This window comes from Corvus moneduloides, chromosome 1 (assembly GCF_009650955.1).
Source record: "Corvus moneduloides isolate bCorMon1 chromosome 1, bCorMon1.pri, whole genome shotgun sequence".
NCBI lineage: Eukaryota > Metazoa > Chordata > Aves > Passeriformes > Corvidae > Corvus > Corvus moneduloides.
This window is the reverse complement of record NC_045476.1, coordinates 45990005-46002145: the sequence shown is the minus strand read 5'-3', so window position 1 is coordinate 46002145 and position 12141 is coordinate 45990005. Positions and strand designations below refer to the sequence as shown.

At 39.0% G+C, this 12141-nt stretch overlaps 1 protein-coding gene across 1 annotated transcript in view; it reads right to left on the bottom strand.

The window, feature by feature from the left end:
* The window catches only part of SATB1 (SATB homeobox 1), a 74864-nt gene that overhangs the window by 29151 nt on the left and 33572 nt on the right, over positions 1-12141 (bottom strand). The window contains 1 exon segment of the mRNA XM_032108435.1: positions 6231-6443. Within this exon segment, the coding sequence (XP_031964326.1) occupies positions 6231-6443 (213 nt within the window).

Below are 12141 nucleotides of genomic sequence, written 5' to 3'. Positions count from 1 at the left end.
ATGAGAAGGACTTGCCAGAAGATAACTGACCACCGGTGGGGATGTTAAACATACATAAACTGGAGACAGACTTAACTGCATGCATGTAAAAATCAGCCTAGGCTAAATTAGAGAATGAAAAAGAGATGGCTTTGTCAACATGCCTTCTTGAACCTTGGGTTTAAATTTTGGGAAACAAATTTCAGTCCTTCCCCCCAAGAATAATTTTAACTTGTAACTAATCCTTGAATGACCCAAGGGGAAGATGAGAAGATGAAGGTATTCAGCTAGCATACACAAGTCTTTTGGGAAGGAAACACTTTGCTCTTGTGATCTTGATCAAAATGTGTCTTCTCTGTAAGCACGCTGCCTTTCTGATTGCTGCTGAGCTTCAAAAGATAGCTTCACATTATAGCAGTACTTCATAGATCACTTAACTGAGCTGTGAACACCCAGATCATCAAAAACCATCACACACCATGCTGTAGACATAATTTAAACCATGCAACCTGGTCCACACTTTTCAATGTCCAATTTAATACAGATATGCATTTAACCCAAGGGAATTACTGAAAATCCTCATTCTGGTTTGCAAATCACATCTATCTTTATACAGGTACAATAAATTCAACAGCATCTAGTAGGTCACCGAAGTTAAAACCAGCAAACAAATTCCTATTGCCTTCTGTTGATTTAATTAGGGAACACTAATTGAATTCAGAAAACACTAATATCTGCATCAAAAAGCAGTATTAGCCCAAAGATCTTCAGGGGAATAAAAGTCTTAAAGTTATAAAATGATGGGTTTTGGGGATTACCAAGAGTTGTGGTTTGCAGTCATACCTTCTCCCTCTCCAATTCACTTCACTGCCCAAGTACAAAAATTCTCCTGCCTCTTAATAATTTCTCTTCAAAGATCAGGTGTAGACTCTGGCTGGTCTAGATGGACTATTGGTCTGCTCTGCTCTGATGAATTCCATGCAATAATGCCAATTAACCTCTTGGAGAATATCCATACATAAAACTGTTTCATAATTTACACATAAGCAAGCATCTAGGCTGTTGTGTTGAAATTAGAATTTAGTTTAAGACAGAGGCTGTTTGAAGCTGGGTTGAAAAAACACCCTCCTCCTCAAAAAAACCCAACAGAAAACAAAAAAGCTCTCAACGGTGCAACTTCAGGACTTGGGAGAGGAGGTGGAAAAAGTATTCATTTTGGAGAGAAAAACAAAACAAAACATAATCTCTCATCTCATCCACACTTAAGCACAACCTCCCACCCCACCCACACTTACAGCCACATTTTCTGTTTAGGAAAGAAACCATAGATCAGCTATTTTTTTTTTTTTTTGACAGTAACCAAATTTTGCAAATACTAACTGAAGAGGGGAGCATTATTTTACAAATGTAACACACAGAATCAGAAATTCATTTGGCCATCTTCCTATCACCAATCAATCTAGTCTTCTAAGAATACTTGAAAAAAAAAATAGCGCATCCATCTCCTCCTGGCCTACCCAGATATATCTTCTCATCAAATAAGATTGATTACAGTAGCAAGAAGTTCTGAATTTATTCAATTTTCCTAAAAAAAGGCTAAGTTGTCATAGAAGGAATAACCAGTATGAAGAGGTTTTCACAAACATGGAAGCTCATTCCTTCCCCATCGAAACTGAAACAAAAAAAATCTTATATAACACATTCTCATAAGTACTGTTTTAGCTTGGGAACAAAAATCTTCTTTAATCCTGGTTTAGCTTTTAATATTACATTGTACATTAAAATTCATAAAGTAGTTCATTCCAGGCAAAACAAACTACTTTTCAGTTCTGGTCTGCAAATAGCAGAGGAGGTACAATAAATGCTGTTGCTTTCAGAACAGCTTTTATCAGGACAAGGTTTACTACTCCATTATTACAGTGGCGCCTGGAAGTGCAGTTATAGTTAAGTGTCAGGGTTTCCATTAACTCTCCTCCATGGTGGTTTTTTGCAGGGGTGGGAGGAGAGGATTGCATTTATTATTTTGTTCATTTTTACTTTTGTTAAAATGCAACTTGGCACAAAGATTATCAACCTAAATCTCAAATTTTGCCAGCTTAAATATAAAAACTTTGCTGGTGGTGATATATGGCACATGCATGTATTTAAACTCCAGGATTCCACTATAAAGTTTCATGGAAGCTGGTGTTATCCAGACTCCTTGCAATGGAGATTCACTGGTCCTCAAACACCAACAAAGCAACATCCTCCTAGACACCAGTCTTTCAAGAGTAACATCCTATCTCTGAGACCCAACCTATGATTGCTTTAACATGAAGGAATTTATCTGTAGTCAGAGAGAGACCAGGATTGTATTTATGAGATGAAGGTTTTGGTCAATGAGTACCCAGAACCATGACTCATGCAAGATTTGTGGATACTTCTTGAAACACTGCCTTGTTAAAATAATATTCTGCTCTTGATGTTACACATACTCTGTTTTTACACAGGATGATGATGGCCCCCAAGGGTTAACACAAATTTTCTTTGGGGAATATGGGTGGCAAGAAAGATTTCTTCCTCGGCTCTGCTGAAATGGAGATTACTTGTCCTGAGAAGGAAGTGTTCATAACTGCAGGGTGGCTAAAAAGCCTTAACCAGAATATTTTGAAAAAGAAAATCTGTAACTTGGCCACCTGTCTCCATTCTCCTCCACAAGTATAAAGGAGAAGGGAGTCATCTTCCCCCCACTTCCCAAACTGTCCTAATGAGACATAAAGGCCATCCCTAGCACCTCAGGATCCTTTAAAGTATCCCCAGATCCCTCATTTCCACATAACTGCAATAGACTCATTCTCTGAACTTGCCCGAGGAATACCCCAAAAGAGCCTCTGTGGGGTGATCTGCAAGACAAAGGTGTTGAAGTGTGGGGGGAAATTAAAAAAAGAAATAGAACATGAAAGGACCTTTTTCCTTCCTTCTAGATTGCAGAGGTTAAATGACGTCTCCATGCAGTACCTACCTGATGGAGATGCTAATACTTATAAACTCCAGTGCCCCAGGAAAGAGCCTGACAGACAGGCTTCTGCCCCGGGGGGGCAACTCGAACAATTTCCAAGGGAAAAATCCTTGTGTACGCCGTCTCCTTGTGCTCAGTCCACCAATGTGGAAGATAGTAGCAGACTTTTACAACTTGACCAGCTTAGAAGGCTATACACACATCCCAAAAGCTCATGCATTAGAGGCTAATGATTTCAATTAAAAAAAAAAAAAGTAAGATTTTGCATTTTGTTTAAGTCAAAGAGAAAGGGAGAAGTAAGGGGGACAAAGAGCTTCTTAAAGGATTTCAAAAAAGAATTGGAAACAATCCAGATACATAAGCTCAAGTAGCAACTAGTAAGAATGCTGTAAAAATGAGATAAATTCAACACTGTTCCTTCTAACTCAGGCACCAGGGTTTATGCTTGGTGAATTCCTACTATCCAATCAGACCTCCAAGGTCACGCTTTCTGTTTTTCCATACAACAGAATGCAAAATTTACACAGAACAAGCTCAGCTGCTAAATGGTTAAGTCTGCTCTACTGTCTGGCCACCAGTTGGCAACACAAAAATGCAAAATAGATCCTTTTCAGGATGTTTATTTTCACATCCTTCCGAAACTGATAACTTGCAATTGCAAAATAAACCTTCATGTGTGGCATATTAGCTCCCATTTTTCATGGTTTCATAGTTTAATTGTTTCAAATGTTACACTGGTCTAAAGATTTAATATTAAATATGTTGGCTCTTGTGTAAATTCTGTTGTCAGGATAAACGGTCTGTTTTCTCTTTCAATGGTTATCCGAGAAGCTCACAGCCAAGCTGGAAAAATATTCTGCTGTATTCCTCCATAGTGAACTTTAAATAATTGCTTATAATAAATTTAGTAGTAAGGATGCTAGTAGTTTTATTTCCTTAGTATCAAATAGTCAATAAACTGCGGACATTTTGGGGGAGGTATCACAGTAGCAGTTTGCATTGATAATTTTGCAGTATCCTGACTATAATTTATTTCTGCTGTGATTTGTAAAGTTATACTTGACAGTGTTACAACTAAGATAATTTCAAGATTATTTCTAGCATCTAGTATTGTAGTTATCTTACCAACACAGATATTTCAATTTTCAAACTTAGGACTCTGAACACTCAGCAGCAGCTGAAAAGTGCTTCAGATGTTTATAGGTGGGTAATTCTGGAAACATGTAAGAAGGTCACAGAGAATCGCAACTCAGAGGTTTCTACATTCTCAGTTTATTCACTAGGGAAAGTGTGTGTGTTTTGTTGAATGACATAGAACAGCACAACAACTGGAAAAATAAGTGCTTTGTTCTGTAGACCTCAATATTAGTCTATAAGGTTTCCTTGTAAACTTGCTTTCCTTTTGAAAAGGATTAAAACAAAAATGTATGCTGTTTCCACTTTGAACTATCGCAATTAGGTTAACTATACTCCTGACTCACACTAAAAAGAAAAAAATGTAATTATGAACAAGAGCACAGTAGAGACAGATAGATTTCTCCCCCCTTTCCCACCAAATTTGGACTTACAGTATGTTTTGTCAGTTAAGAAAACCCCTTAGTCTCACTTTCTTTCTGGCTGCAAGGGATTTTTACAGTTTAAAGTGTGAATTAAAACCAGTACAAGGACTACCTCTGACTTGACATCCTTCTGGAAGGTCCTGTAATTAACTCTGTTCTTTAGCTGTGAAATTGCCCAAGACCACTTGAGACAGAGTGAGACATTACCTTGGCAGAAAGAGATAAGTTAAGAAGGAGGGTTAGCCTTGGCTCTGAATTACCTGGGCTGTGGGAGCACGTACAGATATTAAAACAAACTCAAATGTTATTTTAAACACAGTTATCTCTATTTAACTATTTCCCACTAAAGCGTTACTATGTAAATAGATTCTTGTCCTTTATCTTGAAGAATATATATAGTGGATTTTACAGACTAAACTCAACGATAACAAAACTACACCGTTAGTTCAGTCTGTTTTTTCTGCTAAAAATTTCTTCTCTTTTGAAAAGTACTGCAGCAAGTCAAGGTGATCTTCTGTCCTCCCTCGTACAGTTTTGTTGTTACTCTAGTCTGGTCCTTAGTATCCATTAGCTGAAGGAAAATTAGAAAAATAATCTCAAGAGGAATTTATAGCATTCCGAACGGGTATGGAACATAGTCATAGTCACAAGCCTATGACTGGTTAACAAAAACCTGCTGTTTTTGTCAAAAACTCAGCCATCACAAAATTCCCACAATCCCAAAGCCTTGCTTTGTTTAGCAAAACTGGACTGTGTATACAGCATGATTCCCACATATCTGCAGATCAGTTTGATTTTTCCTTGCATACATACAACCTTGAGCCACAGCAGTGCAGAGTATTTCTGAAAATATACAGGTTTTGGAGAGTTTCACTCACAACCACATTTCTTCTTTGTGGAAATCCTGTGCATTCCTATGGCTCACGTGCATTTCTGATGTACCTTAAAACAAGCATCAGAGTTTCCTTGATCGACACAAGGACTGCACCATTGAACCTCTTGATCCCACTCTATCAAATTTGTAATTTTTGGAGAATTAAATCAAATAAATTTTAGAGAAATCAATAGGAGTTTCATTTTAAAAAATACTAAATGAAGCTTTAACGAACATATCCAAATCATTCAGAACAATGGATATAGCAAGCCTGTTATGTTACCCAGCTGTCAGTAGCTCAAGCTGGTGAAAGCATGCCCAGCATTTTAGGATGGGATCTTCTTTGCTCCATCATTTTAGCTTTACCTGTTTGCTTTGTGGAAAAATAACTTTTAAGGCACTACAAGGTACTCACACTTCTGCTTTCATTCCCTCTCAGTTTAGTGGTCCAAATCCTCCAAAATCCCTTTCTGAAGCTGTAACATTAAAAACCTAAGAATTGTAAGAAAAGATGACAGCTAAAAGCCATCATCTTTCCTTGCCCAGTAAAGCTTGTACCTCAATAAAATGAGCAAAAAATTCTGTAGGAACCATAATGGATAGAATTTATGTCAAAATCAGGAAATAGGTAGTAATAAACAGCTACTATCATCTATTATATTTCTTAAAATTAATTTGCGATATGCGCCGCAAGGAATGATTCTACGAGTGTTTCAAAAATGCGACAGCAAAAGGCTTCTTCTTTTTCAGAAAGGTCTCACCCAGCGGGACAGTGAGAGAACACAACGAGCAAATCCCAAAGGCAGAGAGAGCAGTTTACTTGTGGAGGCCGGCTGGGCGGTGTGCTTATGAGCGGCGCCGGGCCCATCGCAGAGGCTGCGTTCAAGCTCCTTTCCCTCTCGTCCTGGTAAATTCGATCTCGTTCTGCTTCTGGCAGCTGCAAGAAGTTCTGCATAGCCCGAAGGTTTACCAGCAAGGACTGCGAGGCAGTCTTGGGATCCTCTTCTTTTCGGAGGATTTCTGAGAGCAAGCCCTGTAGGGAAGGAAGAAAAAAATAGGCTGGAGAGTTAGCCTAGGTGAGTGTCTGTAAAACTGTGCTCTGCGAAGCCACTGCTTATCAGTCCTCATTCTTCTTACCGCTGGGCTTGGAATGAAAACAGCAAATGCACTATTTGCTCCACATAGGATTATATTAATGGTATTTTAGGTAGCAGAGAAGAGAGCCTCAGTTGTACCCTTAATTTTATTAAGCACCTCTTTTAAATACAGCATAAACTGAACCTGACTAATACGTCTTCCTCCTTTTACTGGCTTAACTTGCCATGAAATCTTTCACAGTCCACAGACAATCATGAGATGTTAAGGATAAGTGAGATACACTGGGGGCTTCTCAGGCTTTGCAGGCAAAATGCATACGCAACCTTAAAAAAAGGCTTTCCACATTTCTAGCAACTTAAACAGATCTTTGAAAGGAAGTGATATTTCACAACAAATCTGAGACTATAAACTTGCAATGTTCCAAAAATACTGCTTCACTGACTCAGGGCCATATTTTTTATAAGTCAGTATTTCTTTCTAAGAGTTGCATATTGGAGTTTAACGAGTGAGGAAACTCGCTGTTGGAGGCCCTCATGTTCCTCCTTCTTGCACCTTCCTCTCTCTTCATCAGGACAACCCTAATCCTCAAACAGTCCATCACCTGTGATATTTATATTTAATGTCAACAGGTTCTTGACATCTCCTCCCCCTGCCAGATTCTCCTTTTAAATATGTTGGGCATTCAAAATGCTCTACTGTCTTGGAGTAACAAGATCGTGATAAGAAAGGTAACTTTTAGAAAAGCAGATGTTTACTACTGTTTAGAATAAATGCTGTTGCCATGCTGGGAAAGAGAGAGGATTGGTATGGGAGGCTTTTACTTAATAGGGTAACAAGGGAACACACATGTGAATTTAAAGAAATAACACAACCCAATGTTTCTTTTCCTAAAGAACTCTTGTAAGTTATTCAGGATAATGGAGGGTAAATGGAGAGAGAAACAGACAATAAAAAAGCCAAAACTAAGATAGGTAATACTGACTGCATATATTTATTCCTAAGGGGGTACAACAGAATATGGCCAAAACGTATCTTTTTGGGAAGTCTGATGCTCACAGCACCTGTGGAAGTTGTCACCTCTCTCAAAGGTATTATCCTACCAGGCAAAAGACTGTTAGGGAGGTGCTGCTGCAAAGTCACTGCTCTCAAGCAGCTGTGCTTAAGCAGGACCAGGGCCCACTCAGTGTGAGCTCTGCACTTCTGTGCTCGGCGATGAGAACAGAGGTGCCAACCACTACACCTCAGCCGGTGTGGTCCTCATGGCCCTGTCTGTGCCTGCACACATAACAAGGAAATGGCATGGAAAAAAACAGTCTTTCCAGCACTAAGCATGAAAAATATTTTGGAGGAGGATTAAAAAAATAATAATCTTGGGGGATACTTTCTTACCACTTTTCTTGATCCCTCTTGTTTTCTGGTATCCAGGTAGAAATTACTCAGAAGGTGAACAAATGAGTTACTGACAAAAGTGGCACTTGGGTGAAGTTTTAAGTTTTTTTCTTAATGGTCAGTCTAATAATAAATTTACTTATTAACAAAGATGGAAAATAAATTTGTGTCTATCATTTTTTTCCACTTTTAAGTACTCAAACCCACAGCTACCAATGTTTGTTAGTGGTAGGCTTACACAATCCACCACAAGAGGAGGTACAAAATGATTTTATTCTACTGGAGACAAGGCAAAGCTGCCTGCAGAGCACAGGATGTAGAGAACAGAATAGAACAATTTAGGTTGGACAGGACCTTTAAGATCATTGTGTCCATCCATTAACCACGCACTGCTAAGCCCACCACTAAAACATGTCCCCAAGTGCCACATTTATGTGTCTTTTAAATACCTCCCGGGATGGTGATTCCACCACTTCCCTGTCTGCCTGTTCCAGTGCTGGACAACATTTTTGGAGAAGAAATTTTTACTAACATCCAATCTAAACATCCCCTGACATAACCTGAGATCATTCTCTCTCGCCCTGTTGCTTGTTGCTTCGAAGAAGAGACCAATGCCCACATCGCTACAACCTCCTTCTAGGTAGTTGTAAACATATGCAATTTCTGACTGTTTCTGTGCTGGAGACAACTCTCCATGAAAAAAGGAGCAAGAAAAACTAAACTCAAGTGGACTGATCATTGTCAGGAGAAAAGACTCCTTACAAATAGCCAGCCCACTGTCAGACACAGGAAATGTCCTTAAAAAATACTTTAGCCCGTAATAGAAAAGATTTGCTTGTAAAAGCCTTAGCCACATAGTGGCCAGCTAAAAAAGGTAGAAAAGGGTGCTTTTCTTGTATAACTTTTCCCTCTTCAGTGAAATAAGTAAATAAAGAAAATGTTGGTGTTTTTTTGGTTGTTCTGGTTTTTTTTTAACTTTTGCCTGCATTTCCATTGCTGTGGGACACCTCTTGGTGATTAGAAATGCCACTAAGTATTCATTCTCCTCTCTTCCCCCATCACTGTCATGAGTCTTGGCCTGAGCTGGGAGCAGAGCAGAGGAGAGCGATGCAGAGAGAGGACGGGAGATGACAGAGCAGGGAGAAGGCAAGGAGGAGTTTGCTTCTAGGCTCTAAACGTAAAAGTCAGAATATGTGAGGAAAAACCATGAAAATTAAGATGTAGTAACCAGGTGCAGGCAAATTCTTAGAACACAGTTTGCCTGCTTCATATATTACTTCATTGCTACTGCTTCAATTTCTGAGCACAAAACTTCAGCTAAAGTTGTTAGACAAGATGTACAATGGGAAAAATCCTAGAAAGAAAACAGCAGCTCTCACATTCTGCCCTGTGCTGATGTGCACAGATTAGCTGCTCATTTTACCAGGCTTGAACTGGTTTTCCAAGATACTAGTCTTGGTGTGATCTCCTGATATTGTACCTCAATTGCACCTCAGGTTGCACAAAAACTAAGCTTGTTTTGCAAAGAGATTAAAAACACTGTTAGGCTCAGAACTCTACTCACTGTCCCTCCCTTGTATTTTTTTTGCACTGGAAATGTATTTTTTTAAAATGTTCCCAGGTTCCATTGGAAAAAAAAAAAGTTTACATGTCATCACAAGTATAATTCATTACTAATGGCACAAAAAATGTTCAATAAATATTATCAGGGCTTTCAAAAGCTCATTACAAATTCTTTTAAAATGGAGATAAAGTGTCTGCCAATATGAACAAAAACACTGCCTGTCTGGCCCCCAGTTTGTCTCCTCTTTGAACATAATCACTGATTCAAATAGATTTTATCAGTGTGATAGAACTTCAAAGCTCCCAGAAGAAACATGCAATTTGCCCAAACCTTCCCAAAACATGCAGAACATCCCTGAACGCTCTCCCTCTTGGTTGCAGGGTGCTCCTATCCCATGTCCAGGTGGAAGATTATTCCCAGGCTCCACCCCCAAGCCTGGATCCCAGCCAAGTAAGTTATAAGCAGACACATTTATCTATGTCGCTTAGTAGCAAGAGGAGAGCTGTCATGATAGTGTAATAGCACCTTTTTACCTTTTATTCAATAGTGATATGGATAGTGTACTTTTTCTTAAATTACACTACGAAGAATTATATGAATACAGTGGCAATTTCTGTTATACTTAAGCAGGCAAATTTCTTTCTACCACATAATTTACAGAACTCAAATTCAATAAAACATTACATGATGGTCCATTACTGTTATCAATTTTGAATAATCCATCTTCATTTTTCATTTTACTGGAAAATAAAGTGTGCCAAAGACAAAGTGGAAGGAAAAAAAAAGTAGTGCCTGAGAAGGTGGTTTGTGTAAACTTAGATTTTGTTTTACAATTACACAGAGCCGTTTACTGCATACAAGCATTCTCCTTCAAAATAGCAGCATGAGCACAGCAGAATTAGCATGAGCACAGTCCTAAATACACAGAAGTTTTCACATATGAGAAAAGGCATTATACATGAATGAAAGGTAGTACGTCCTGCCAGCTAATATTTTAAACAAGCATGGAGCTCAAGTAGAAAGGAGGGAGAGAGAAAAGTGAGAAACACTGAGAAATATTCAAAGACCTTCAGATCAAACATTGTCACTGGTGGGAAAAAGAAGAATAACAAAAGTCAGACATGGAAAAGCAGCAAAAAGCACTCTTCCTTCTTTCATGAAGACAGAGCCACAAGGTTGCCTCCATACAACAGCACCCAAGTTCCTGCAGCAAACCTTACAGCTGAAAGTATACACAAACAGAGACAGGCAGCCCTCAGTTCCAGTTCCAACCACAACCATGACTAACACAATTCCCTGCTCTCACACTGCAGACTAGTCACCCAGCCATGCACCAAGCTGAGCTACACCTTCGAGTCAAATGTCAGGCTGGCTGTGGGAACCCCAGCCTTTCACTTCCTGACTCATGCTTACATTTAAAAACACACAACAGAAATGGGAGAGCAGTTTATTTATTTGTTTAGGGCTCCGAGGGCAGTTCAGCCCAAAAAATGTTGCTGCTGCATCCAGCTCTAAGAACAAAACAGAATAGAGGATCTCCCAGTTTAGCCTAACATTTGAAACAGCAGGCAGAGCCTCTCTGCTGATGGAGGGCTGTGGCACCACACTTTGGGGGCTGCCCCATTGCATCATCACTGTCATCCCATGGCTGCTTGGGGCTACCTAGGGTAGGAAACTGATCAAAAATGCCATTTTCTAGCCTGCAAAGCACAAGAAAATACTGAACTTGCTCTTAAAAGACAGCAGAGGTATCTGCACAGTGCACTGACATCAGCTGGAAAAAAAATATTATGTTTAATAATTTGATGAACTGGCAACTGAAACATAAGAATCTCAATTTACCAAAATTAACCTGGCAAACAGAGAGACTGGTAGTCACCTTTGGACACCTTGCTTGAGGTGAAACTCAAATCTGCCAGCACAAGTACTAACTCAACAAAGTTTTCTATGGTGCACTGAAAGGAGGTGCTAACAGGATTCAACCTGTTTCTTTGCATCCGTGAGGTGGAATCACAACTGCTGAAGGACAAGCAAAACTTCAGATCTGACTGCACTCTGAAGACTTCCTAGAAGGACCACAGAGAAATTGCTACCACCAAAACTGCTTCTGCTCCCTGCAACAGTTGTCCTATTGTGCCTGTAGAGATGTGAATTTTCATTCAAGTTATAGCTATCTGGACTTTGATTAAAGTTTACAAGGCACATTCCTGAGAACTGTTTTCAAATTACCATTTGGAACTTAAGGGTAGGGGGGAAATTATTCAAGAACACATTAAACTCACACCATTTCTTTCTTAAGGATACACTTCTAAGGTGTGGCTCAAGGGTCTTTTTCTTCTTTACAGATAATTAGTAATAGTAAAAAAAGACACTCTAGTTTTAAGAAGTATTTTTACCAAATTCTTTCCTTGGATTGTGGAAAGATAGAAATATTTCTAGTTGACATTTCTGCTGCCAAATTAAAAAATCCTGAAAATCAGGATCAGGTGTTGAACTACCATGCTATGCTGGTAGAAACTTCCCACCCAAAACCACCACTATGTAGAGCATAAGTCTGAAAAACAAGAGCATCTTCAGCCAATTTCGAAGTCCATTTTATTGCCTCAACATTATGCTAAATCACTCTTAATTTTTAGATCACTTCCTTCCTTACCTTTTACACTAAAAGCAAATCTCTCCC